This window comes from Ochotona princeps, chromosome 15 (assembly GCF_030435755.1).
Source record: "Ochotona princeps isolate mOchPri1 chromosome 15, mOchPri1.hap1, whole genome shotgun sequence".
Lineage (NCBI taxonomy): Eukaryota > Metazoa > Chordata > Mammalia > Lagomorpha > Ochotonidae > Ochotona > Ochotona princeps.
The window spans coordinates 35,576,706-35,602,581 of NC_080846.1; the positions used below are offsets into that span (position 1 = coordinate 35,576,706).

Below are 25,876 nucleotides of genomic sequence, written 5' to 3' on the forward strand. Positions count from 1 at the left end.
GACAAATAGATCTAAGAGGAAAGATGATTTGCTGCATTTAACTCAGATATCTCAGGAGTCTTTCAGATAATTGAATATGAGCCAGGAGATTATGGAAGAGGTCATGATAAAACTTGCAGAGAACATGTGTTCTAAGTTGAGTCCTTGGAGAAATATTAGGAGATCCTTCTGTCTTCATGCTTGGAAACCTGACATAGCAGTTCCAGTTAGATGAGCATCTTATAAAATAAAATGAAATCATTAAGAGGTTGGAAGACTGTAGATATTTATGCCACCTATTGGCTGTCAATTTTATGTTACATGCTTAACAAAGAAAGGAATCAAGAAGATATGCTTTGTGGATTGAGAAATTTGTGGAAAGATGAAGTTGCCACATCCAGAAATGGGAAGAATACCCAAAGCAGAATTCATTGAATGAATGAGTAAATTTAAGAAATAATGGGGCCCGGCACAATAGCCTGGTGTCTGGATCCTAGCCTTGCATGCACTGGGATCCTATGTGAGCGCCAGTTCATATGCTGGCTGCTTCGCTTCCCATCTAGCTCCCTGCTAGTGGCCTTGGAGAGCAGTGGAGGACGGCCCAAGGCTTTGGGACCCTGCTCTAATGGAGGAGACTTACAGGAGGCTCCTGACCCCTGGCTTCAGATGTGCTCAGTTCCGGTTGTTATGACCACTTGGGGACTGAACCAGTGGATGGAAGATCTTTCTCTTTCTCTATACTTCTCTCTGCATATCCACCTTTCCAGTAAAAATAAATAAATATTTTTTTTAAAAAAGGATGAATGAATTATTTTGAATGGGAATATAGCTATGTCATGGGGACTTTTGTGTTTCTGCACCTTCCTTAGTCATTGCTATTAAACAACCATTGAACAACATTTATTAATGTTCTTATGCTATTCAACAACTAATTTATGCTTATTGGCTTTCAGTCACATGTGAGCCATGTATTTTCAAGTACTTGGCCTTGCACACAGGTTAAATATGCCTCTAGGAAATCCTCTTCATAATATTATTTTGGTTTACAGGCTCTTTCTTCTTCAGTATCAGAAATTGAAATTTCAGCTCAGTTGTAGAATATTGTTTCTAGAGCTGAAGAACTGATGATTTCTTAACACATAAAATTGATATTATGAATATGTATGTGATAAGGAGAAAACTTTGTACGTATCAAAGATGTATGTCTTTGAATCAACACAAAGACTTGTTTTTATTCAGTTTCCTGGACAGAAAACTCACAGATTAAATGTGTGTTGCATTTATCTGAAACAGTGTAGGATCACAGTTTGGCTAATGCATGCTCTCCCATTTCAAGGAGGTTTACTGTAAGCCCACCAGCAAACGTGTGGTGTCATCAATGTGTGAAAAGAAGCTATGATTGGATGACAGCACATCAGGTTTCCTTGATGCATCAATACCTTTACTATATGCCTAGGCTCTACAAGTCTGCATGATCTCAGCTGATCTTTGCAGTCACATCTCAAAGTTCTCTTTCATGAACTTGTTTTCTCTGTGTCTTGAACATGCCTAATCCACTTGCATTAACAACTTGGCAGTGGCTCTTGAGGAACGTATCGCCTGAACTCTGCACACTATACTTAATCTCCATAGTTAATTTTGTAGTTGATTTAATTAGCCTAAGTGATTGCTCATTTATCTCACAAGAATTCCATTAGAGCATTTGATGATCATCTGGTTCAGCATCTTTTGTTCAGGCATCATTTGTTCCTAGCCAAGTGCCAGATCATAACAAATGCTTTAAAATACTTGCTTGATAAGTATGTGAAGATAGTTTTCTGAATGAAGGTACACATTGCTGATTTGCAGAAACAGGTTACTGGGTACCTAAAGAGAGATGAGGAAGTGATGAGTTTTAGTTTTTTTTCGTTTTGGAAAGTATACAAATTATTATTATGGGAAAGTGCTTGTTAAACACGTGTAGGCACATAAACACACATTACACTCACGCCTGCAACCACACTGTGGCTCGTGTATACAAGATTTAAATCAGTCTTTGTTTCAGGATACCTAACTCCTAATTTTATCATCTTCCCTGCTTCCTATTTACTTACTCTTATACCACTGGGCACCTGAAACATACCTTGTATTCTTTCAGTGAACAAATATGAAAATTCAGGGATTTCAAAAAACATTTCATGAATAAGCTTATCTTTTCATTTAATTTTCCATGGGATTTTTGAAGTTTCAACATTAATATTTACTGAACACCTACCTTCTTAATGTCAGCACTTGCCCTGAACATTAGCAGTGAGCCATAAAAAAATGATAAATTGCCTCTTACTTACAATAGTATTTTTGGAGAGACAAAAATACTGTTATCAAGTGATGACTGTTACGAGGAAAACAAAACAGAAGACATGAGAAAATATGACCTGATAAAGAAGGAGGCATGCTTTAGATGTATTCGTCTTTATTTATGTTCTTGAAAATTGAGATTCAGTTTGGGACAGAAATAATAAGGATCCTTCCATACAAAATTATGGGAAGAAATAGCTTTTATAATGACTTAAAGAAGAGATGGAGAGAAACTTGGGGCAGAAGAGAAGAAAGACCTCGATGGAGCAAAGAAAGGGAGGATCTGAGATTGAAGAGACAGATAATTCCTTTTGATTTCACTCTAAATGCAGAAGGAAGACTTAGATGAAATAAACATAAGCGTGAAATGACACCATGTACATTTTACAACGATGTCAGAGGCTGCTCTTTGGAGAACAGATTAAAATGACAGCTGGAAAGAGGGAACTAATAATTGGCCATCACAATCATTCTTGCTCTAGAGGGAAGTGATTTGCTAGGTGGAGAAGGGAAGAGATACATATTCAGAGCAAACTGACTCCGTGCATCTAAAGCATAACATGTTTCCCTTTGAATTATTTACATGTTTCATTACATTTCTCCAGTGCTCAACTGGCCATTCCAGTCATCTTAGCATTCCCTTTCTCTCTCTCTCTTTCCCTCATCTTCATCCAATCCTATCAGATAACTAAATATATATGAATTTTTTTTCCATTACTGTGTTTTGCATTCTTTTCACAGCCTTTACTTCAGGTTCTGTAATTTCTTGTAAGAAAAATTTTAAGCGGGCTGCAACTGCTCCGTCCGCTTCAAATTTCTGGGCCCTCAAATCTGTTCTCCAATGCCGTCACACACACACACATATACACACACAGAGCACACTATACAACAAAAACCCTTGTTGCATTCCAGCCCCCAACAACTCTCACCATTTATGCAGAATGAAAATGCTCGGAAATGTCATGCAGTTGACCTTCATTCCACTGAAAATTTCTTTGTATTCATATTCTCTGATCCTTTCTTGTTGGTCCCAAGAATCATATTTAGAAATTCAAATTTAATATCTCTGTGTATTTTAATTTCGTTTCCAATTGTAAACAAGATTAGAGGCAACTTAAATGTCCACTAAGAATAAGTGTTGAGTTACAATATGACGTATTCTTTTAATGAACAAGTATGTTACATGAGAAAGAAAGAGATCCATTTATGGCTGACAGAGAATAATTTTTTTCCAAACTGTTGGATTTTCCTAATGCTAATGTTCCGTAAGATTGGGCTTTTTTTTCTTCAGACTTTGCTGCTTTGAAAAAGTATGAAAGACGAAATATTCTTCTTCCCAGCTACTTCCCAGAGAGCTCCTAATTTCTTGATTAAAAGCCTAATTTCATCCCTTCTTTCACAGTAGGTGTTACTCTTGGCATTTACAGTCAAGATTTATAACAGTAATGAAAATCTCCAAACTAAGTAGAAACCACCCCACAGGCAAACAAATGAGGAAGATTGAATTTTTTGCTGTAATAAAATTTTAACTGCGCAACATCCACTGTCTTCTCACTTTGCATTTTAAATTTGTGCTTGTGACTTACATAGTTTAAGCATATGCTGTTTTGAATCTCCCTCTGCTAGGATTAATGTATTTTACTTTTCCCTAGATTCCCCCGGCATTAGGAAAAATATTTAATGTAGAAGTCTAGCTTTTGAGATTCAGCCTAAGAAATGCATTTGTATATGTTACATGCAAAAATGTTTGTCATTCTCCATGGATGCCTGTTGAGATAAAGACAAAGTAAAAGATTCTCCAAAGGCCTGTTGTTGTTTTTTGATTGAAGAATTCACAAAACAGAAATCCTGTTTCTCAATTTTTAAAACTGTTGCTTTCTTTCCAGGATTGGGTGATCATCTTATTTATAACTTTTAATTCAGTTGCATTCTAATTAGGAAGTACCACCTAAAAACTTGAATTTTACCACTGAGATACATCTTTTGTTTTGGTAATATTTTGTAATATAATAACATTTCTGTGAAATTCTAAAATTTTCCAAACTATGTGTATACCTACTCTATTATTTATTCCTAAGACTAGTTCATGAGGAATGCTGGATAGCTATTTTGGGTGGCTTTTTTTTTTCTTTTTCAATCAGTAAACTGACCTGACAATATTGAGAAGTTTTTGGAATTGTTTCCTAGACCCCAAAAACTTTTTAATACACTTTGAAAAAAATTACATAAAATGCATTCTTGTGAAAATAGCTGTTACTACTGTTCAATAATTCTGTTGTTAATTCTCTTAGTTAATCTATATAAATGCTTATGACACACATGAACCCCTTGAATACTTGGAAGAAAATAGTCACCATATCACTACATAAAGAGTTTGAATAGAGCGGAAATGAAGAGAAACTAGGATGGGCAGCACTGGGTCTTGGACCCAGGAGCAGTACTTCCTAGACGTGTTACTGTCAACAGTTTAATCTTCGAGAGTGCAGGTCTCTTTGGGGCAGTTATGAGGATCAGTTGTGATCATGTAAGTTGGTGGACTTTGAAAAATATTACAGTGAAAACCAATAGGGAGTACCTGGGTATAATCAATCAAGCATAGACTTTTTGTCCCATTGATACAACAAAACAAGAAGAAAGAGGTTTTATATATAATGTAAGTTAAATAATTCTATGAGAATGAAAATGATTTGTCATGTGGAAGTTTAACAGCCCATTATACTGCTATATTCACTAGACAAATTACATTCACAAAGCAGATAGCAAATTATTATCATAAGGGATATTTCAGAAGCTTGCAATTGACAAGCCATGATCCCTTACTCACTTGCTTACCTCTTAGCATGGCCTGCTTGAAACTGGAAAGACTTTGGTCAGTGTCATAGCCTTAGGACATACATACCTTCGGGTTGTTTGTGCCCACATGGAACAGAAATTTTGTCTTGAGTAAATAGCAAGGTAGGTAAGCACAGGTGTATCTTACCCTCATGTAATCACTGTTCGTGGTGGTAGGGAACATAGGCTATTTTTCAGTCTATAGATAAAGAAAGAATCATTAAATATATTTAGTCTGTGAAGCAGCAGTGCTTGTGCTCAAAGCAGACTTGCTCTATAATTTTCTGCTTCATGATAAAGGGAGAGAGTAGATGGAGGCCGATCCCTCCCTTCTCATTTTATGAGGGTGAAATGAGACTTTACCAGCCCTGGCAGCTGGTAGAATGCTTGGCTGAAAACAGTATCAAACTAAAATATCCCTGTATTGTCTGAGACAGTTTGTGTTGCTATACAAAACAGTTACGCATGTGGTGAGTGTTCTTCATAAAAAAAAATGTAATAATAAACTGTGGGTTGATACTTCTGATAAATAAACTGTGGTCTGTATAGTGGTTCTCAGTTATAATCTAAGCAAAGTAGAGTGCTTCCAAAAGTGGATAGTATTATAGGAGAATGTCAGAATGATTCATTAGCCCTTTGTGTGTTTTGATTTGTTTATAATGTTTGTATTTGCTACTGCCCCTCTTCCCTTGATTTTAAAAAACCATTTTGAGAATAGAATACACTTTTCCTTTTTATTCACTCTATTGCTTAAGATGGTTTTACACACAGGGTTCAGCTCCGTACTTGTTGCTGTTCATTAGTATCTTCTCCTGCCATCACATAGAAGCTAATACTTAAATTGCCATGAGCAAATCAAGCAATCATCATCATCATCATCTAAGTCCAGAGACATGGATAGGGTGGTTTTGTCTGTGGTCAGTTCTAGGGCAGGACATGATTGAAATGCCTTACCATAGATGGATTGTAGGTGAAAGTATGGTCCAGGGTATCTTTTCCTGGGATATGTGCTATTCCATTTGGAGTAATGCCAATAGGAGAGCCCAGTGCAAGTGTAAATCTACAGTAGAATGCTTGAAAAACAAGTATTTTCAGTATTAAATACTGATTATTGAAGCCTAAAATACATTTATATATATATATGTATATATGTGTATATATATGTAAAGTTGCAAAGTAACTAATTATACAGTTCATGCTGATAACCACGTGATTTTTTTAAAAAGATGTATTTATTTTATTACAAAGTCAGATAGACAGAGAGGAGGAGAGACAGAGAGGAAGATCTTTTAGCCGATGATTCACTCCCCAAGTGAGCACAACAGCCGGTGCTGTGTCGATCCGAAGCCAAGAACCAGGAACTTCTTCCAGGTCTCCCACACAGGTGCAGAGTCCCAAAGCTTTGGGCCATCCTCATCTGCTTTCCTAGGCCACAAGCAGGGAGCTGGATGGGAAGTGGAGCTGCTGGGATTAAAACTGGTACCCATATGGGATCCAGGTGCGTTCAAGGCAAGGAATTTAGCCACGGCATCGGGCCCGATAACCACATGTTTTAACAGGATAACTAATCACTGCTCATAACTTTGTTCTGCTTTAACTTATGTGTTTCGTCCTTGTATACACTCCACTACAGTCACTTTTTACAGTCCTGTCTTTAAATGAAAAGTAATAGTACTAATTATAATGTTAAATGTAGGCTTCTTTAAGTTATCTGATAGATATGTGCTTATTTTTTGTTTACTGAATTCTACTTAAAGAATAACAAATAGAAGTAAGATCAATGGTGTTTTTTGCTAGCCCCTGAAGAAACATGAACTATAAGCTGCTATAGTAATCCAATAATAACACTAGACTACCAAATTCTTGAGGATGAGCAATTGATTAAACACATTAAGAAATGTGCTTATCAGTTGCTGGAAAGAACATGCTTTTGGTGTTATATTTGCTTTCTTACTGAGATTACTACCATCAGACTTGTTTGGTGATCTCTCCTGTCATGTATGTTTCATTAAATCTTTTCTTTGTCAAATTGTTGTCTTAGTACCACAATACCAAAGATTTTTTTTGGGGGGGGGGGTTTGCTTATTTTTTGTGTTTGTTTTTGGTTTCTTGCAAATAGAAGACTAAAGTGTTAGCTGTTTTGTGTGTGGGTTTATTTATTTATTTATTTATTTAGTACAATGCCCCATCTTGAAGTCGATCTTCAGCAAGTAGCTGCTGACAAATACATGAGTGCACAAATGAACAAGTCTCATTTAAAGTGGTGGATGTCAGGTGAAAGGAGAAAGGGCTGAGAAGACTGCCTGTAATAGGTGACTTGAACTGATGACATTTTAATAATTACGATCGGAGACCTTTGAGCAGGTAACACCTTAGCCCTTCTGTACCTGTGGAAGTTCCCTCGGTGATATTATTAAATTTTTAGCTTTATTTTATTGTGATAAATTTTCATCTCATCCTTCTCAGTTACATGTGTATAGTAAGAGGCAGCTAAAAGTACTGATCCCTGTCTCTTGGGATAACTGTAGTCCGTGTTCTCCCATGCACAGTTTTTGAAATTGAGTTGATCTGCAAATCAGTCAGTTGCCCTCTCCTTAGTTCACTGCTAAAGGCTGTTTCTGAGAGACTGTGCCCACTTAGCATTCAGGACTTAATTCATTTAATTCTCTTGGATGAATCAAAGAAGTTAACAAAGTTCTGAAACTTATTTCTGACTGAAGTAAATAAAAGTGTTAAGTTATGTAACTTAATTTCTATGAGCCATTCAAGGTGATAAAATTGTCTTTATTATGTGCAATGAGCTTTAAGCACTTACGAGATTAATGGTTTATATTTTAATAAGATACTTAATGAAATATTGTTAATGTACTTTGTTTTAAAAATACTGATATGTGGGCCAGAGTTGTATCACAGTGAATTAAGCCACCACTGTACTGCTGATATGTAATATGAGCTTAGTTCAAGACCTGGCCTCTCCACTTCCAACCCAGCTCTCTGCTAGTGCACATGGGAAGGCTGTAGAAGGTGGACCAATTATATGAGCCCCTCCCTCCTTGTGGGGCACATAGATAGAGTTCCAGGATCCTCGCTTTTGCATGGTTGGCCTTGTCTGTGTGACCATTTGGAGAGTGAAGTGGGCTTTCTCTGTCTCTCTCTGTATCTTTGTCTCTTCTGTCACTCTGACATTCAAACAAATACAATAAATCTTTTTAAAAATAACTATGTAATAGCAGAACAAGATAGTGCCTCTGAAATCTTATGTGTTAGATTGAAAAGAGATGCCTTTTGAACTCCTTGAGACATGTTTATTTTTGCTTGTTCAGACCTGAATCATGAATAGAGGTAATATGTGGCCGGAGTTAGTGTACTCAGACATTAGATCACTATTTCCAGTTTGTTGCATTTTAATGTAAATTTTTTTTTTTGAGTAGGTGAGAATGTACTCTGTCATGATTCTGTGAGCATATTTAGCATGCACTGTATAATCATTATGATTCCTCATGTCAGTATTGAAAGTAGATCTAAAATGAATCAGAATTGGCATATGAGGGCTAGTCTCTGTGTCTGAAATAATTTAGCTTGTCCCGCCTTACATTTCAAGTTTTATTTTAGCTATTATTTGTGCATGTGGTTGAAAAAAAGTACCTAATAAATACATTGGAGACTGGCAGCTACTTGCATTTTTCTGGGATGTGTTTCCTTTTCTATATTAATAGACTAGATCACAGTAAGGAGTCTTACAGATTATCAAGAATAGATTTGTTCAAAGTACATGGGTAGATTTTACAAAAAGCAATGCAAATTTGTTTCGTATATTCATTTGTAGGCTAATGCTCAAAAATGTCTTAGAGCCATTCAGATAACAAAAAAATGGGTTGAATGCACCTGCTTTAATATGTGGAGGTAATTAATGCAGTCTGTGACAATTTCAGATACAAGATTTATAGAAATAGAGTAGAATGCAGTAGAATGGAGAACTACTGAAAATGAAATATGAGCTTGTACTCTGTGAGTGGCAGAGGTTAACCATGTGCTTAGAAGCATGCAAGCCACATTTATTTTTTTTACATTTTAAGCAGGTGTGACACCTTGGCAAGTATGATGGCTTGGAGTCCAGCATGGCTTTACTTTCGTGTGCCTTCATGGATTATTTTCTGAAATGATGTGTGAAGACTTTGCATCATTATTTTTCCAAGCATCTATCAACAAAGTCATGGGCCTGTAAAAGTACAAATAGAATGCAATGTGTCAGAAAGCATGTTTACATTTTAAGTTCTAGCAAAGATTTCGTTTTTGGAGGAATTGCTTTACACCTTTCCATATGTTTGATCTGGTCATCAAAAGTCCCAGTATAGTTTTAGAAGCACTTTCTGCTTGCTGTGTGAACAAAGGCAATAGGGAATAAGCGCTGTGATTTCTTTTTAAATATTTATTCTTTAAATAGGCTGTGGCTGCCTTCTAATGTCATGTTCAGGTGTGATTGCCCTGAATGAAATTTGTACCACTGCATTAATCCTTCTTGTTTACACGATAGTCCCCATCTGCTTTGGCTGAGGGCTAAAAAAAAAAATTCGTAACACATCTGTTATGGCTTGAATGTCCAAATCCCCCCACATTTCTTTATTGAAACCCTAAACCCTACTTAGAGGTGAGGCCCTTATGGGCTGATAAGACTTGGATTTATCATGAGCATGGACCTGTCCCGCTGGATGCCAAGCTCTTGGGGCAAGAAGAGGAGACAGTGGAAATTTCTCTTGTGAGTGTGTTATACCCTTGATTATGCAGTACAGTGAATGAGTGTCTTGATGCACGTGAGAGTACTTCTGATATAAATTGGAATTAAAAAGCTTAATTTTGTTCAAAAATTTTAAAATCTGTAAATACAAGTCTTCAAAAATTTGATGGAAATGCATGTAATAAAAAAACATCGTGAAGTCAGATTATTTTTTGTAGTAAAATAAATTCCGTTTATTCACATTTTCTGGAGTGTGTGTGTGTGTGTGTGCCAGTGCCAGATGATTAATATGCAAAGTCAAAGGACAGGAGAAAACATACAATTTCCTGCCTTCCATACATAACATTTTTATTTTTAAATTTTGTATGTGTGAATCTCAACTTCTAACAACTATTTGAATTGTATGGCTAATAATACCGTGGTTATTGCGGTACCATGTTTGAAATCGTGGAATGAGCCGTCATTTCATTGCATGTAATCAGGCTCACACCTCACTTGTACACACTTGGATGACTGGCACAGCTGAAAATCCTGCTGTGTAATGTGATTATGATAGAGAAAATGTGCACATGTTCCTCCTTCATGCTATAAAGAAATGAATAAACTTGCAGTGAATTATGTTGCTTAAGTCATTCATATTTGGAATGGCAAGAGATTTTGTTCAAGGGAAGGAAAGGAGGATGCTGTTGGATTTTGTAGTCTTTTAAGAACAGCCAGCTCCTGTAAGATAATGCTTGCTTGTTGCTCATATTCTTTTCCATTCCTTCAGTTCTACTTATTTTCAACCTTTTTATTAGCCAATATGTGCTTGGAGTCATAAAATGTTTTCTCTCGTGGGTAGCTCCTTTGCCTAGTAATTTAACGTAAAATGGTGAGCTGCATGCTTGTTTCAAATTCAGGTAGTATACTGATTATGTTTTGTAAAAGTGCAAATGAAACTTAGGTGGCCTGGGATCTGTGTTTTCTGTTTGGATCCTGTAAAATAAAAGGTATCAGAAAACCTCGCATTGAAACAGGATCATCTTCAGTGAAGGTCGTTTTGTTGAGGTTGTATTCTTCATTCAGTAGATACACTTGAAAGTCTGTTAGAAATAACCACCGCCTTCGAAATATCCTGTTACCATCACTGTCTGTTCTCCCCCAAACCATAGCTGTTGGCATTTTGATTGCCATAGAAATGAATAGCACCCCATATTGTGGCAATCACACCCATCATAAAACTTAAATGAACGTTCTTGTAACACCCACTGGGATGGGACAGATGTAGGAGGGAAGAATTGAGTGTATAGGATAAAATGTGTCAGTGACACATTGAAACTACTCCCTTAATACAGCACTTGTCACCTGGATCTGCTTTGTTTATTCAAAATTGTTGAAACAGGGACTCAGAATGAATCATTTGTACTATCTGTCAAAATTGGCTTGGCTGTTGCTAGATTTCCTGTGTTTTCCCTCGCTGTGTGTACAACTTGGTAAATCTTTTTACACAGATGCTTTTTTTTTTCAAAATATGGCTGTCATACAAAATATGAATGCAAAGAAGTATCATGTATGAATTGAGGCATTCCATTGCTTGTGGGCCTTTGTTTTGTCAATGTGTTTTGTGAAACTCTTTTGGTTTATTATGCTATTTATTATGTTTTTAATAGGCATTTTTCCCATTTTGGTTTGGTCCCAGGTGGGTTAACATCACAGCTATCACTATTGACAACTTAATCTACGAACTAATTGAAATGCAGACTCCTGTATTAGGCCTGCTTTCCACTTTGGGCTTGCCTCCAGCAGTCTGCTAAACATGCTTTGAAAAAGCAACAAATTGATTTTGAGGCAACCCAGCAATTTCAGAAGTCTGTGTGCCATTCTCATTCCAGAGGCACAAAGAACTTGAAGCGACCTGATGATTCATCAGGTGCAGTAGCTGCATGGCCATGAAGAAATTATGTGTCCTTCCCCTATAGTTCAGTCTTAATATCTCCCTGGTAGATATGCTTCATTCTTCTCTGGATTGTTAGAATTTGTTCATTCTTTGGATGATAAACTCTTGGAGCACAATTCGCTGTGCAATCTTCTGGCATCCCTGGATGGATAAAACTTTTACCTACCTCTTACCTGTGAGAAGTATAATTGAGGTAATGAATGTGCCCTTGCAACTGATAAAAAAAAATGTCAGTTATGAGTTCATCACTAACCAAAGCCATATAGACTAAAAATTCTACACCATTTTTTAAAGGATTTATTTGTCTGAAAGGTACAGTTACACAGAGAAAGAAAACAGGAAGATATCTTCTATCCCCTGGTTCCTCCCCAAATGGCGGCAGTGGCTTCAAACTCAACCAGGGGGAAGGCAGGAGCCTAAAACTCCATCCCAATTTCCTACGCGGATCGCTGATGCCCAGGCATGTGGGCCGTCTTCCGCTGCTTTCCCAGGCCCAGCAAAGCTATGTTGGAAGTGGTACAGCCAGGACTTGATCTGAGGTTCCTATGTAATGCTGTAGGCAGCAGCAGTTTAAGTCACTGTGCCACAATATCAGCCCCCCCCCAAATACCATTTTTGTTCACCCTTTATCCAGTATCGGGAAGAGACCTTGATATATAGTAGGTGCTCAATAAATATTTGTTAAATTGCATTGGTATTAGTATAGATTTCACTTTTCCTGTATCGTCTCCATTTGCTGAACCCTGCAAGTTTGTCTTGTTTCAACAAACACTGATTGATTTTCTTTCATGTGCCAGAGCCTGAGCCTAACAGCATAAAGGCAATTAAAGTAAATTCGCATTCACTGTATTTTTTGCCCTCTAGCAAAAAGGTCAAACACTTAGATAAGAAGTAGATCTAATTTATCATCATAAATGCTGAAACTAATACATGTAGACAGTACTGTGAGAACATAGTGAAATAAGCTGTGAATAATAGGTTGTTAGACTTTTTTGAAAAATTAATGAAGTTTTCAAAGAGAATAGAAGAAACACTTTGTTAGAGAAACAGTTTACAATAAGAAATAGTATATGAGAGAGTTCCTGGTAGAAACAAAAGTTTCAGAGCAGTACATTGGTTCAACTGGCTAATTTTTTGCCTCCATGTGCCAGCATCCTGTATAAACACCTGGTTATGTCCCAGCTGCTCTGTTTCCCATCCAGCTCCCTGCTTGTGGCCTGGGAAAGCAACGGAGAATGGCTCAGGTAATTGGGATCCACATGGGAGTCCCAGAAGAAGATCCTAGACCCTGGCTTCTGACTTCTGGTTTCTTGCTTTCATTGGCTCAGCTTCAGCCATTGGAGGCATTTGGGGAGTAAACCAGCAGATAGATCTTTCTATTCTCTCCTTCTCTTTGTGGATCTGCCTTCCCAATATAAATAAATAAATATATATATATATATTTTTTTTCTTTTTTGAAAAAAATGGTAAGTTTCTTGGGGCTCAAGCAGAATGAACATTGAAGGATTATTTTGAATTTGAGGGTGAGAAGAGTCATGGTACAGTGATGAAGAATCTGGTTTCTTTTCTGTAGGCACAGGTTAAAACCACCATAACACCACTGTGTTTTAGAAGAACAAATGGTCAGATGGGTGATATATTGAGTAAGGAACAAAGTGAAAGCAGGGACCATAGAAGGCTGACAGTTTAGAAGTAGGGTGGGATACTGGGCTTTCATAATGTCAACAGTAATGAAACACGATAAAAGCAAACATACTGTGCATCTTCAATTTTTTGTTGTTCATGAAAATGGAAGTAAAAATAAAAAAGAAATCCAAAAGGCAGAAAATATGCATAAGATAGAAAGGCCATAGAGAAAAGTTCCTTCTGCATGCTAGCTGTTAGAGACTGCCGTCCTACCCTGTAGAGTAGCCAAGGGTTCCCCCAGAGTTGCACTAAAATGTTCAGATAATCCCTCTGCCTTCAAGGTTTTTGTCATCAACCATCACACTCCCACTGAAAGTCTGTCCACATCAAGGGTGTCCCATTTTGACTATAACATATTTCTTTCTTTTTAGGAACAGTAGTTGTCTGGTATTGAGTCTTGGGAAACAGTGGACAGACAGTGCTATTAAGGGCCTGCTTTGAAAAAATGTGAATTCTGTGTTTTCCCTTTTCATATAATGCCATGTAAGAGAAGGTACTTGGAAACTCACTGTAGCCAAATGTTACTGACAGCTGTGTCACTGAATACAAAATATCGGTATGCAACATATTTATAAAATGTCAATATCTAATTATCAAGGAAAGGAAATTGAGCACAGCATAAGGTAATATTTTGCAACTTTGGATTCAACAGAATCGGGCTACCAACCAAGCATTTTTTCTAATGCAAAATTACTTATTTGACAGGCAAGAGTTTACAGAGCAAGAGATAGGGAGAGGGAGAAGGTTAAAGGGAGAGTGCTTCTATCTGCTGGTCTACTCCCCCAAGTGGCCAAGTTAGCCAGAGCTGGAGCAGTCCGAATCCAGGATCCAGGAAATTCTTTTGGAATATCCACATGAGTGCAAATGCCCAAGTACTTGGGCTGTCCTCTCTGCTATCCTAAATACATCAGCAAGGAGCTAAGTGAGAAGTGAAGCGGCTAGCATTTGAGCCAGCACCCTTAGTGGATGGCAGCATTGCAGGCAGCTTTACTCACTATGCTACAACCCTAACCCCAACTACTTTTACATTTTGATGTTAATGCATTTATGTATGATGACATTGAAAGATAATTTGGCAACAACTGGCAAATTGTGATCCCGCTACTGCTTCTAGCAACTTTCCTGTAATTGAGTCAGAGATGCTGCAGACTCTTGATCAGAAGCCACTGGGGAAGAGTTTACATTAACTCATTGAGATAGTGATACAGTGGAATTCATGTGGCAGAACTAACCTTTCCTTGTGTCAACACAAAGAATTCCAAAACCAAAAAACTCACATTGAAGCTGAGTGCTTGGCAGGCTGGCATTTAATGATAGATGATGATCCATCAGTAAGATGAAAACTTTGAAGTCATCTTTAAATTTGTTATGTGTGCACACAAAAATACGTAAAACACACACAGAAGTGATAAATGCCAATTCCAAGAGAGTGTGATAGTCTTTGGGGAGTTGCTCAGCATTGTATTATACATACTTGTATGTTTCAAATGTATTTATAGTTTTCTTTGTTAGATGAGTACACAGATTGTGTTGCATTCTCTGAACTTTTTGTATGCCTAAAATTAATAAATTATAAAACTTGTATACTGCTTTACCGCTGTGTTTGTTCACTCAGTCTGTCACCCATCAATCTGTTCAGTGACCTGTTCACTTATTCTTATTTTCCTTGGTCAAAGTAATGGTATTTAAAATAATCCAAGAAAAGTTGCTTAGGGCTTAAACCATGTTGGAGGAATGGGTGGGGTATAATTAGGAGATAGACTTGATAGAAATTTGAGGGTAATTTTCCAAAGACTTAAAATTGGACATGAGCATGCTAATATGTAGTAGGGAAAATATAAAGAATCAAAGATAATTTATTCAAGATTCTAGCTTGATAACAGCCCATTGCACAAGCCACTGGGACAAAAGTTGAGAGGCACTGGAACTGAGGGAAATGATGTATTTAAATATTTTTTTAGCTTATTTAATGTTTTTTTGTTAGCCTAAGAGGTCACCTTAAAAACTTTATTTCAAGACTTATTTTTAATATCTGCCTGACAAAAAATCTCATGGAAAAGAGTTGTTTTTAAATAATGTTTCTTAACATATTTATACAGTTAAGTTTAAACATCATGGTCACTGCTCCAGTAAATTCAATTGAGTAAGCAATTTCAGTTGAATACAGTTGGATGGCAATTTGCAGCCTTCGTTAAATTATTTGTGAGCTACATTAAAAAGTGAGAATCCATTAAAAACTTGATAGTGTAAACTCATTTAAGTTTGCAGATTATTTTCCAAAGGAAGGTTAAAGGTAGTTGTAATGAAAAAATCCCCAAATGTGTATTGTATTAATTGAATATTTATTAGTCTAAGTTGGATTAAGTTGAGTCATTCTCTTGTAAAAGTCAGTTAGTTTGTAAAACTAAATATACAACCCTTCAATGAAAATAAAAAGTTATAAAATTACATAGTTTGATGTGTTGTCACCATCTTCATCTGTCCCATATTTCTTCTTGTCTCTTAGTTATCCTTGAGGAAGCATTGGCCCCAGGGAACTTGAAACGCTGGGAACCTACTTCCCACTCAACTAGAACATCTTCAAGTCCTCTTTCTCTGCGTCTTGCCCAAGTTCTGTGCATAAAGGTTTTTTTTTTTTCATTTTGTTTTGGTAGAAAAACTGATTCCCAATCCTAACCCCCATTTTATCTTTTCTCCTACCTATGTTTCTTCCTAAGACTAAGGACAAGGAGTGAGTTTGGTTGGGTTCTTTGGCAATATTAAGGAGCTTAGACTAAAATCAGATTTTTCATGGTCTTGAGTTTTTTTTCTCCCCTAATCCAATATACATCTTTTATTTTAATTTTGCATACGTTCTGCAACATGGGAGAAGTAAGCTAAAAATGATACTGAAATTATAGTAAAAGTGGAATTGCCTAGAGCCTAGACAAAGATACTTCTTACACTACTTAGGTGTGATTTTGAGGGAAAGCAACTGTCCAAGAAAACTGTCCCTTTTCTAATCTGAGCAGTAGGAAGCGGCATCATTTGTGATACAGAGCCAGAAGTTCCATATTACTGGACTGCAGGCTGCTCTTTGTCTTAGCCACAAGCTGAACATTCCGTCAACCATCTTTAATAAAAAATAATGTGTGAGAGGGGAGACATTAGCTGTTTGGTTAGGTATCTCTCCCAGGCACATAAGTTACAACTTTTGGAGAGAAAGAGCATCAATCTGTAATCAGTCACCTTCTGAAATTCTTGATACATGGCTGTGCATTCTTTCTGTCTGCTGAGAAACTTCTGTGTGCTGTTCTTTGGTTATTGGAAAGCTTTCCATACCCTTTGCTTCTGTTCTCGTTTAACCTTTCGTGACTTCTGTAAATAGCACTTCATTTAAATATTTATGCACTTAAATAATTGTATGACCAAGAAAACACTTCTTTACAAGAAAACAAACATTTAATATAACGTTTCAGTCTGCATGTTATAACTTCTTACAAGAAATCTCATCAACAACTGTAAATGATGTATTCTTCCATCTGAAGGTGACTTCCGCATCGGTGCTTCTCACTGTTAACGAGCATACAACATATTTTCATTCAGTAAGTGAGCTTCAGCTATTTTTCTTAAGCTTCCCAGGCATGCTGATACCACTCTCACAAGGAATTTCCACAGTTTGTCTCAAAGACATCATGCAGCCACCATGCTGCCCAAGCCACGGCCATGCAAGGCAGATATGACCAGATTAAAAAAAACTAAAGCCTCTATCTTTGAGTAGAAAAAGAAATTACCCTGTGAGAAGAAAGAAGTCTTTCTTTCATAAATTTCTTAACACATGGAATTCAATCAAAATAGCTCCATACTTTCAAAGCAAATAACTAGAGTAATGATTCTCTTATCTCATTGTTTAGTATGCCTGCATGTAAATGTCATTCATTTCTATTCAGTCAGCTAAAAAGTTATGGTAATACTTTAGACATTATCTAATGCATATTTGTAAGCTGGTCAGGTAGAAAACTTTAACATAGATATTTAAATTCAAACCAAGATTTTGCAAATGACATGGGTAATGGCTTAAAATATTGAATGATGTTCATAAATCTACATATTTTTAGCTTTCATGTATTTTTAATCTTTAGAGAAGGTAGTGAATGAGCATATATGATCTTCCTTGAGATCTGTTTCCTCACATTAAGTTCATATTACCAACTTATACAGCTTTCTTTAGTGAGGAACATTAGTATTCCTGATACAAAATTAAAGTTGTTGCAAAAACAGTATTATAATTAGCATTTTGAAGTCCTTCCAGAAGAGATTTAACTTATATGAATTGTGCTTTTTAATAATAATATTAAAATACTATTTTTCTTTATATCATGGTAGGTAGGTAACTTCAAAGTGTTCCAAGCATAGAAGAGCCCCAAGCTACAATTTGGTAATACAATGCAAAGGCCTATTTATGCAGCATGATATACTTTGATACCCATTTTTTTTTACAGGTTTAGCCTTAAAAGGGTAAAAAATGCTAGTGAAGACAGGGCTTGTTGCTTTGCTTTTGGAATTAGCACCTGTTTAGGCACACTAACAGGAAAATTCCTTGATGTTGAAAGAACATGGAGGGAAAAAAAGACAATGATGTTTGTATTCTCATGTAATCTCTACGGCAGCACTGTGAGGGAGGTACACTTACCATCCCATTTGTTGAAGAAACAGATCTCAACCCTCTCCTAACTTTTACTCCATTCCTACAGTAGAACTGCCATGTGAACCTGGGCAATTTGAGTCCATAGCCTGTGAGAGTGTTTTATAATTCCTTCGACTTGCAGTTATGGATACAAACACTGAAGGTTTAGCATGTTTGTACTAAAGGACCCAGGAAATGGCTGACCACCCCACAGAGCCATCTGGTTTGTCTCAGCCTCAACACTGGGCCTGCTCTCTATTTCTGGTTAGTGAGGAGTGGTCTCCAACCATCGGCTGTCCCTCCCTTTTGCCTTACTTGCCACTCGGGATAGCAGGAAGTCCAAACATTTTATCTACTTCTCTCCTACTTCAGGCCATGAACACACTTCATCATCACTTTAGTAGCTATTTATTGATAGTCATGCAAGGCTCTGTTGGCAGACATAATTCAGAAATGTGCCTGGGCGTCAAGGAGCCCTTGATTATAGCTGTGGTGTGATAACCAGGTCCTTTCGGGAAGACAGAGTAGGTGGTGGTATTTTCATTCCCATTGTGGAGTTCTTCACTGCACATGTCATTTACAACTGTGTTTGTTTGGATTGGGGTTTAAAGTTAGAAGCTGACCACCTGTATTTTTCTTGATACGTTTGGAGTCATCCAGACCATAAAAAGTTTTTGAAGGTCAAGAATTGCTTATATTTATAAAATTATTTTTGGCAAAGAAAAGAGAATGAAGAAGGATTTGAAATAATGACCAGTTATGAAAGATTTATGATAACTTTGCTATATACAGGCACATTTAATATAGCCCCTGAAATCCAAATTATAAAGGTTTGGCATCATACAGATTAGAAAAGCAGCATGTGTTTGACCCCAAGCAAAATGAAACTAGGAAAAGTGACTTTGACATTTGTAGAGTGTCTGCTTTGAACCTGTGTGTTGCAGCATGTATTTGCTTATTTTTCTCATATCTTCCCATGAGCATGAAGAAAAGTTAAGGTTATTTCAGTATTTCACAGTGAAAGAATTGGAGCAAAGATAGCTTAGGGGCCTAACCAAGGTCACAGTGGTTGAGAAAGAAACCCAGATCCCTTAAAATCCAAATAAGATCCTTTTTTCCTCTAGTCAGTTTACTCTCAGCTATTTCCACGTTCGCCCTTAGCATTGTTTTGGGTACAGAAATGGTCATTTTTACAGTAAAGAGTGAAGTCACATGAATTCAGCTGAAAAAATGTTTACACTGTGAAGAGTAAATCTTAAAAAATAATAGTTAATTATTTTAAGCTGTCATACAGAGTTGGACAATTAATAGCTGACCCTATCTGTAACATGAAAACCTAAGCACAGCATAAACACTTCATTCTATCTGATAGTTGAAATATGTGTTTATATAACTGCCAAAATATTAGCTGCTGTGTTTGAGCCAGAGAATTTCAGGGACAAGACAAAAGCAGAACAGCCTTTGTTGATAGGTAGAGAAGTATTTTTTTTCCCTTTGATAAATGCGTTTCAGTGTTGTTAGCCAATGTCTAAGAGCTATGAGATGGAAACCCTTGTATTAAACTAATGTTACAGGATCAGTTTTTTAAGCTACTTTTCAACATTTTAAAACTTTTATACAAAATACATTCATATTGCGGTTACCAGGCATTAATGAAAAATCTATGATGGCTGAAGTGTTTTTAACAAATAATGTAAGACTTAAAATTGTTACATTTCTCTGTACTGTGTTTTATCCATTCTGACAGTTTTCTATGTTGACTTGATGTGATAAATCACTTAATTTAGGTGTGACCATGACGGAAGTGATTGCTTTTGAATTTTCTTCAGGTTTCTAACCCTGAAAACATCAATGAAATGTTTTAGTTTTGTTTTAGCATAAAAAATCTAGAGTATTTTATGAGAAAACAGAAAATGCACTTCTATTTTATGCTTAACTTTTTTTTTTTTTTACTTCTTTTAACTGATTAGGAAAAAAATCTTTTGATTTGAAATTAAGCTGCTGCTTGAACAGCAAAATCTAACCAGATTACTAGGTCTTTGTGTTTTACCTCGGTTTTCTTGCTAGAGAAAAAAATAATTTCTGTAAGCTGCAAATGCTATTTAAAACACAAGTAATAGCAGCTGTTTGAATTTTTAACTACTTAGTTATCTTCATGTACAGAAATTGCTAAATTGCTTCCACAGATTTCTGCTAGACAGAAGGAATCATTTACATTAGTGAATGATGATTTTTGTCTTCCACGAAAGAAGGCTTGAAATGACCGCTTAACTGTTTTCCTTCCTTTCTCATGTTGCAGTATCCAGCTGCATTGATGAACCTAGGGGCCATTCTGCACCTTAATGGCAAGCTCCAGAAGGCAGAGGCAAACTACCTGCGTGCCCTGCAGCTCAAGCCAGATGATGTGATCACACAGTCCAATCTGCGGAAACTGTGGAACATCATGGAAAAGCAAGGCTTAAAGACTTCTGAGACATGACACGGGACGGCAGAACCTCGTCCTGCTTTTGACAAAGTGGACTTTATTACTGGACAACACCTCCCAGCAGTGCTGTGACAAGAGCTGGTTTCGGACTTCAGGGCAGGGGTCATTGAAGTCGCTGCCGCTCCTGGGTGATCCACTTTGCTGTTGACATGGTCACTAACACCAAAAAGGGGAACATGGGAAACCTCCTGGAGGATGGATTTGTTACCCATAGACTGTAAACCAGAGCACTTAAAACAGGGATCTTTTGGGATTTGTAAAAGGGGAGGGTGCTTAAAATACAGACCTTGTTCATTTTTGAAAGCTAATTTCAAAATTATATTATTCCTTAAACACTGTGAGAGGAAGTCGGAGTGTGTGTTCAGCCACGGTGAACTATGAAAGATTGCGTGTTAATAGGGAGTGATTAAAGCATAGCGGGAGGCCCAGTGAGCCACTGGCTTTCCTAGGTTGTCCTAACGCTGCTGGCTTACCCTTTAGGACAGCCTGCTTATCAATTTCTGCAGTCTAGGAAGCATCTTTGTTGGTGGTGGTATTTAGCATTGTGTCAGGCTCTGTGAGAATCTGCAGCTGTTCCTCAGTTAGTACACACAGTGTCTTATGTTTTGGGGGGTCACAGACTTTCGTGTTTGGAGCATCCCGTGCTGAGCAGGACTTGGGAGAGGAGTGGCCAGTGGAGCTGGGCAAGGCTGGAGAGGCCTTCTGTGCCTCACACAGGCATTCTTTAATATTGTCAGTGTGTTCCCCTACATTTCCAGCAGAATTCACTGCAGCAACGTTTTGAAATAACCTTTTAAAATGAGTATTCCTGGCTAGTGTGTGTATGTTGAGGAGGGTAAAGGGAAGGGATGTTTATAAGTGTTCTAGTTTCTATAACCAACAGCTGTTAAGCAAAACAGAGGGTTAATTTGTGCCTCCCAGATGCTGCTGGTTAAAAAATTAAGTCTATCTAAAGGAGTGTATAATGACAGTTGCCAGTTTGTGTTTGGAAAGAGTAGGTATGAAATGATAATCATTTTCTCATAGGTATCCAAACAATAATGCTGATACATTTTCAAGGAATGATTTTTATCTTATTTTGCTCTTCCCAGAACGCATCAAACACACGCTGCTTTAAACTGCAATAGAGGATAGCATTAGCTTGTTACATGTTTCCACATCTTCTGCCAACAGCCTCTCTTAGTTGAAAACTATTTTTCACTAGCAGATTTGGTGTTTTATTTCATTACCTGTTGGTAACCACTTCACTGATCATTTCATGAGTAAAATAGTATAAATGAAGTAGAGAAAAACATTTGCTGAACACATTTTGGCTTGCAGTCAAACTTTGCTACTAAAAATTAACTTCATAAAATAGTCCAGTATCAACTTCTTTATAGAGAAAATAACAATACTGTACCTTTCATATTTATTTATTTATTACCTACCATAGCAGAGTAATGGAAAACTTGATAAATTAAGCCAGTTCTTTGAAACTGAAAATGAGCTTTTCTCTACCTGGTCACACTCCATATATATATATTATTAGTGATTCCGTTAAAAGGAAGCTGGACATGCAAACACATCATACTATGTTTTCTCCATATTTTATGTATTTTGTTATATATCTGAATACAGAGGGATAAAGAATTTAAAGTAGTGTTTCTATGGCAATAGCGTTTTTGTGAGAAGGGCAAATGTAGTAAGAGATTTTTGGATGATGGTAATAAGGAGTCCCTTTAATAATATGTATTTTCTTTTACAACCTTTCATTGTAGGGCCAGAAGTTAAATTATGGCTCAGTCATTGTGTTTTCAGAATATTTAACATTTAACAAACCCATGGTCAAACCAAAACAGTGGGTTGAAGTATATATTTTTCATCCTCTGGTACATTGGCAATTGCAAAAAAGCAAAAAAAAAAAAAACCCACAATGCCAGGAGGATGGAACTTAATATAAGACTATAAATATAAATTCAATGTCTAACATTTTTATTTATTTAAATAGTTATTGACGTATAGTGACCCCCCCCAGTCTTCACATTTTGTGTCTTTCTGTTATTGTTGTTCCTTTCCAGCACTTGGTTCTTAGTAGATTCACTGAATGCACAGTAGAGGCACTTCGTGTTGACCCAGTTCCCAGGTAGCATTAATGATTGGACCTGTGTGATCAAATGCATGGATCTTTAATATCTAACATCCCTGACACTTCACTACAGGGCTGGACTTAGTAACTGACCAACTTGGGGGGGAGGGAGTTGTTGGGAGGGCATTTGAACATGATCAAAAATGTCTCCGCTCAGGGATTTATGGTGGGTTATTGCAGACAGTGCTAAAAATATAGAGCACAAGACAAGTTTACTAAATTAAAATTTTATTTTTTGAGAAACTGTTATTTGTATAAATTATCAAGATTTGTAGGCTTTCCTTTTGTAGAAATAATTGTTTTATGTGCCAGAGAATTTCAATTTTGTTTTCAACAATAAAGCATTGATAAGAAATGTGTTGTGTAAGCTCTTGGTTAATTTACAGTAGCAGCACTTTAAGTCTCTGGGAGTTTTTTTTTGAAAAGATTTATTTATTCACTTATGTATTTGAAAGTCAGCTACAGAGAAAGACCATCCACTGCTGCTGAACTCGCCGCATGGCTGCCAAAGGCCAAGGCAGGACCAGGCGGAGAGCAGGGCCTTCTCCCTGGTCTTCATGAGCAGCCGGGAGCCCAAACACTTGAGCCATCTTCTGTTGCCTTTCCAGGTCATTGGCAGGGAGCTGGATTGGAAGCGGAGTATACAGAACTTGAACCAGTGTCCATATGGAATGTCTGCAGCACAGATGATAGCTTTGCCTGCTTTGCAGCAATACTGGTCCCTGACTGGTATTTTAACAGAGGTAAGATGAAGGCTAAAACGAGTGAAAGTTGAAAATGAAATGCATATACCCTTTTTAGTGTATAATCAGTAATAATCCATTTTCTATAATTATAATAGTAAAATGATATCTATTACCAGATTGACTGTATTCAGGAGAAATATAGAAGGCTTTATATTATTTTCCTTGATTGTTGACCTATGGAAGAATATCTGAAATCTGTTCCAAAGATGGTATATTTGTTAATGTCTGGCCTCAATATGTAATTTGACAAAAAATGATTGTATTTAAAAGACTCTGGTTATTTCCTTTGGGTCCTAATGAAGGGACAGTTATATTTTGCTGAGATAATACGTGTGTTCCAATTTCAGGGGTCAATTGTAGCAGTGGTGCAAAAACAACCAAGAAGCCAGCAGCCTTGTTAAAATTGCTATGCAACCACGTGATTGTTTATTGCTTGTTTTCTTTATCGTTGGTGCAAATCAGTTATGATGACTCTGTTCCAAGCACTCTATGGGTGAATGGGCTTGTCCCATATTTAAACATAAGGAAACTAAAGTTCAAAATTGTGGAATAACTTGCCCAGTGTGATTAAATCAGCAAGTAGTAAGCATGTCTCCAATTGTGGGACGCTCACGTGTCTTGTATCATGTACAAACTTAGCACTGAACCAGAATTCAGGAGATTGATTTTTGCCTCATGACATCCTTTATAATTTCATCTTCCACAAAGCATAGTCTCCATGACTTTTACTGTACATGTTTATGAAATTCAACAAAGGTAATTCTTTGGAAACATCTTAAAAATTAACATTGTAACGTCCAGAAATACCTGGTTGCCCTTCAACTAAATCTATTTACTTTCTAGCTGAGGAATATAAGGCTTACAAACTGAGTGATTTGACCAAGATTCCAAAACTAGTCAGTGGTGGTACAAGCACACAACATCAGGCTAAGGTCTCAGTTATTAGGCGGTCTAGTTATATAAAGTAGTTACTTAGTTCTGTGTTACAACCAATATAAGCAAGGACTGTGTCTTTCTTCTCTGGCATGCATTCTTTATCCCACAACATTTATATTGAGCAGAAGACTATAAAATATAATCTGCATGCAGATTCTACTTATTATTTGCTCATGAGAAAGGATTTTTTTAAAAAAATCACAATCCAAAAATATTGAGTCTGGGGTATTTATAACTTTATGTATTTTCTTTCTGAATAAAGATAGTTTTCATACAGCATTTCCAGTAGGAGAGGGAAAATACATCTAAGCCTTTGTTATTCTGTAAGTAGGAAAGAAACTGAGTTTCAGAAAGAGATTTAGCAATTATAATAATTTCAGTTCACTTGTATCTTTAGGATATGATTGTTCACTTAATTCAAATATTACATTTAGGATCACAAGACTGATGCATACTATTTAAATTCCAGTTATTGGAGTCATTGATTCAGTTCAATAAAGGAATATTGCTAGGAAATTTAGCTTGCATATTGAAACTTCTATCCACTGTAAGAGTCGAGCAAAGCTGAATGGCAATGCACTGTGGTAACTCAGTTGTGTTTAGTTTTGCATTAAAGATGTATTGTCTGGGTGGTCTTCCTGTACGACCCAGTCAGAACCCTTTGAGTCAGCTTGTATTTCGTCTGCCACTTGATCATGTGTTGTTTGCTGTTGTTTCATAGAGATTTTAGATGTATTTTACCCCCTTGAAGATATCTGGGATATAAGTTTCTTGCTATCTTAAAATTCCTATGAAGTTTTCTTTCTACATTTCCCAAAATGTTTCAGCTTCTCACATCTGACCCCTGGTGTTTTTGTGTCATTTGCTTCCAAAAAGTAGAGAAAGGAGCTTTTATTTCCCCAGAAGATTTTTTCTTCAGATGACAAAATTAGAAATGTCTGAGATGTGATAAGATCATTAAAAATTCCTGGAGAAATATAAAAACAGTATAAAACTACCTAAAATGGTGTTTAGAAAGTTTCTGGAGATTGCCTAAGGGGGAAAGTCCAGGAAATAAAAAAAAAAAAAAGATGGGAGAATTAGATTATTGTTATGGATCACAAATAATTTTCTATTGTAGAGATCACAAATGATCTTCTGTTACAGAGATGAACTATTTGATTAGAGAAATTTGAAATGACCTGTGTTCCATATTGTGTCACTGTATTGGGAAGAAAAACAGTAAGGAATGAATAGTATGAACGGGAAGACTAACAAAATGTTCAATAAATTTAAAGTTGAGGCTAGAACAATGTGTTCAGAAATAGATTTAATTTTCCCTCCTTCCTTTGGAGTTTATAGGTGTTTTGCTCATTCAAGACAAAGCTATCAGTCATTCTTCAGTCATATAGACAGAGTAGAGTGTTAAATTCC

At 36.7% G+C, this 25,876-nt stretch overlaps 1 protein-coding gene across 1 annotated transcript in view; it reads left to right on the plus strand.

The window, feature by feature from the left end:
* The window catches only part of TMTC2 (transmembrane O-mannosyltransferase targeting cadherins 2), a 373,997-nt gene extending 353,003 nt beyond the window's left edge, over positions 1-20,994 (plus strand). The window contains exon 12 of the mRNA XM_058673524.1: positions 20,471-20,994. Coding sequence (XP_058529507.1) covers positions 20,471-20,650 — 180 coding nt within the window. The 3' untranslated portion in view covers positions 20,651-20,994. The remainder of the gene's footprint in view (positions 1-20,470) is intronic.
* The last annotated feature ends 4,882 nt before the right edge of the window (positions 20,995-25,876 follow it).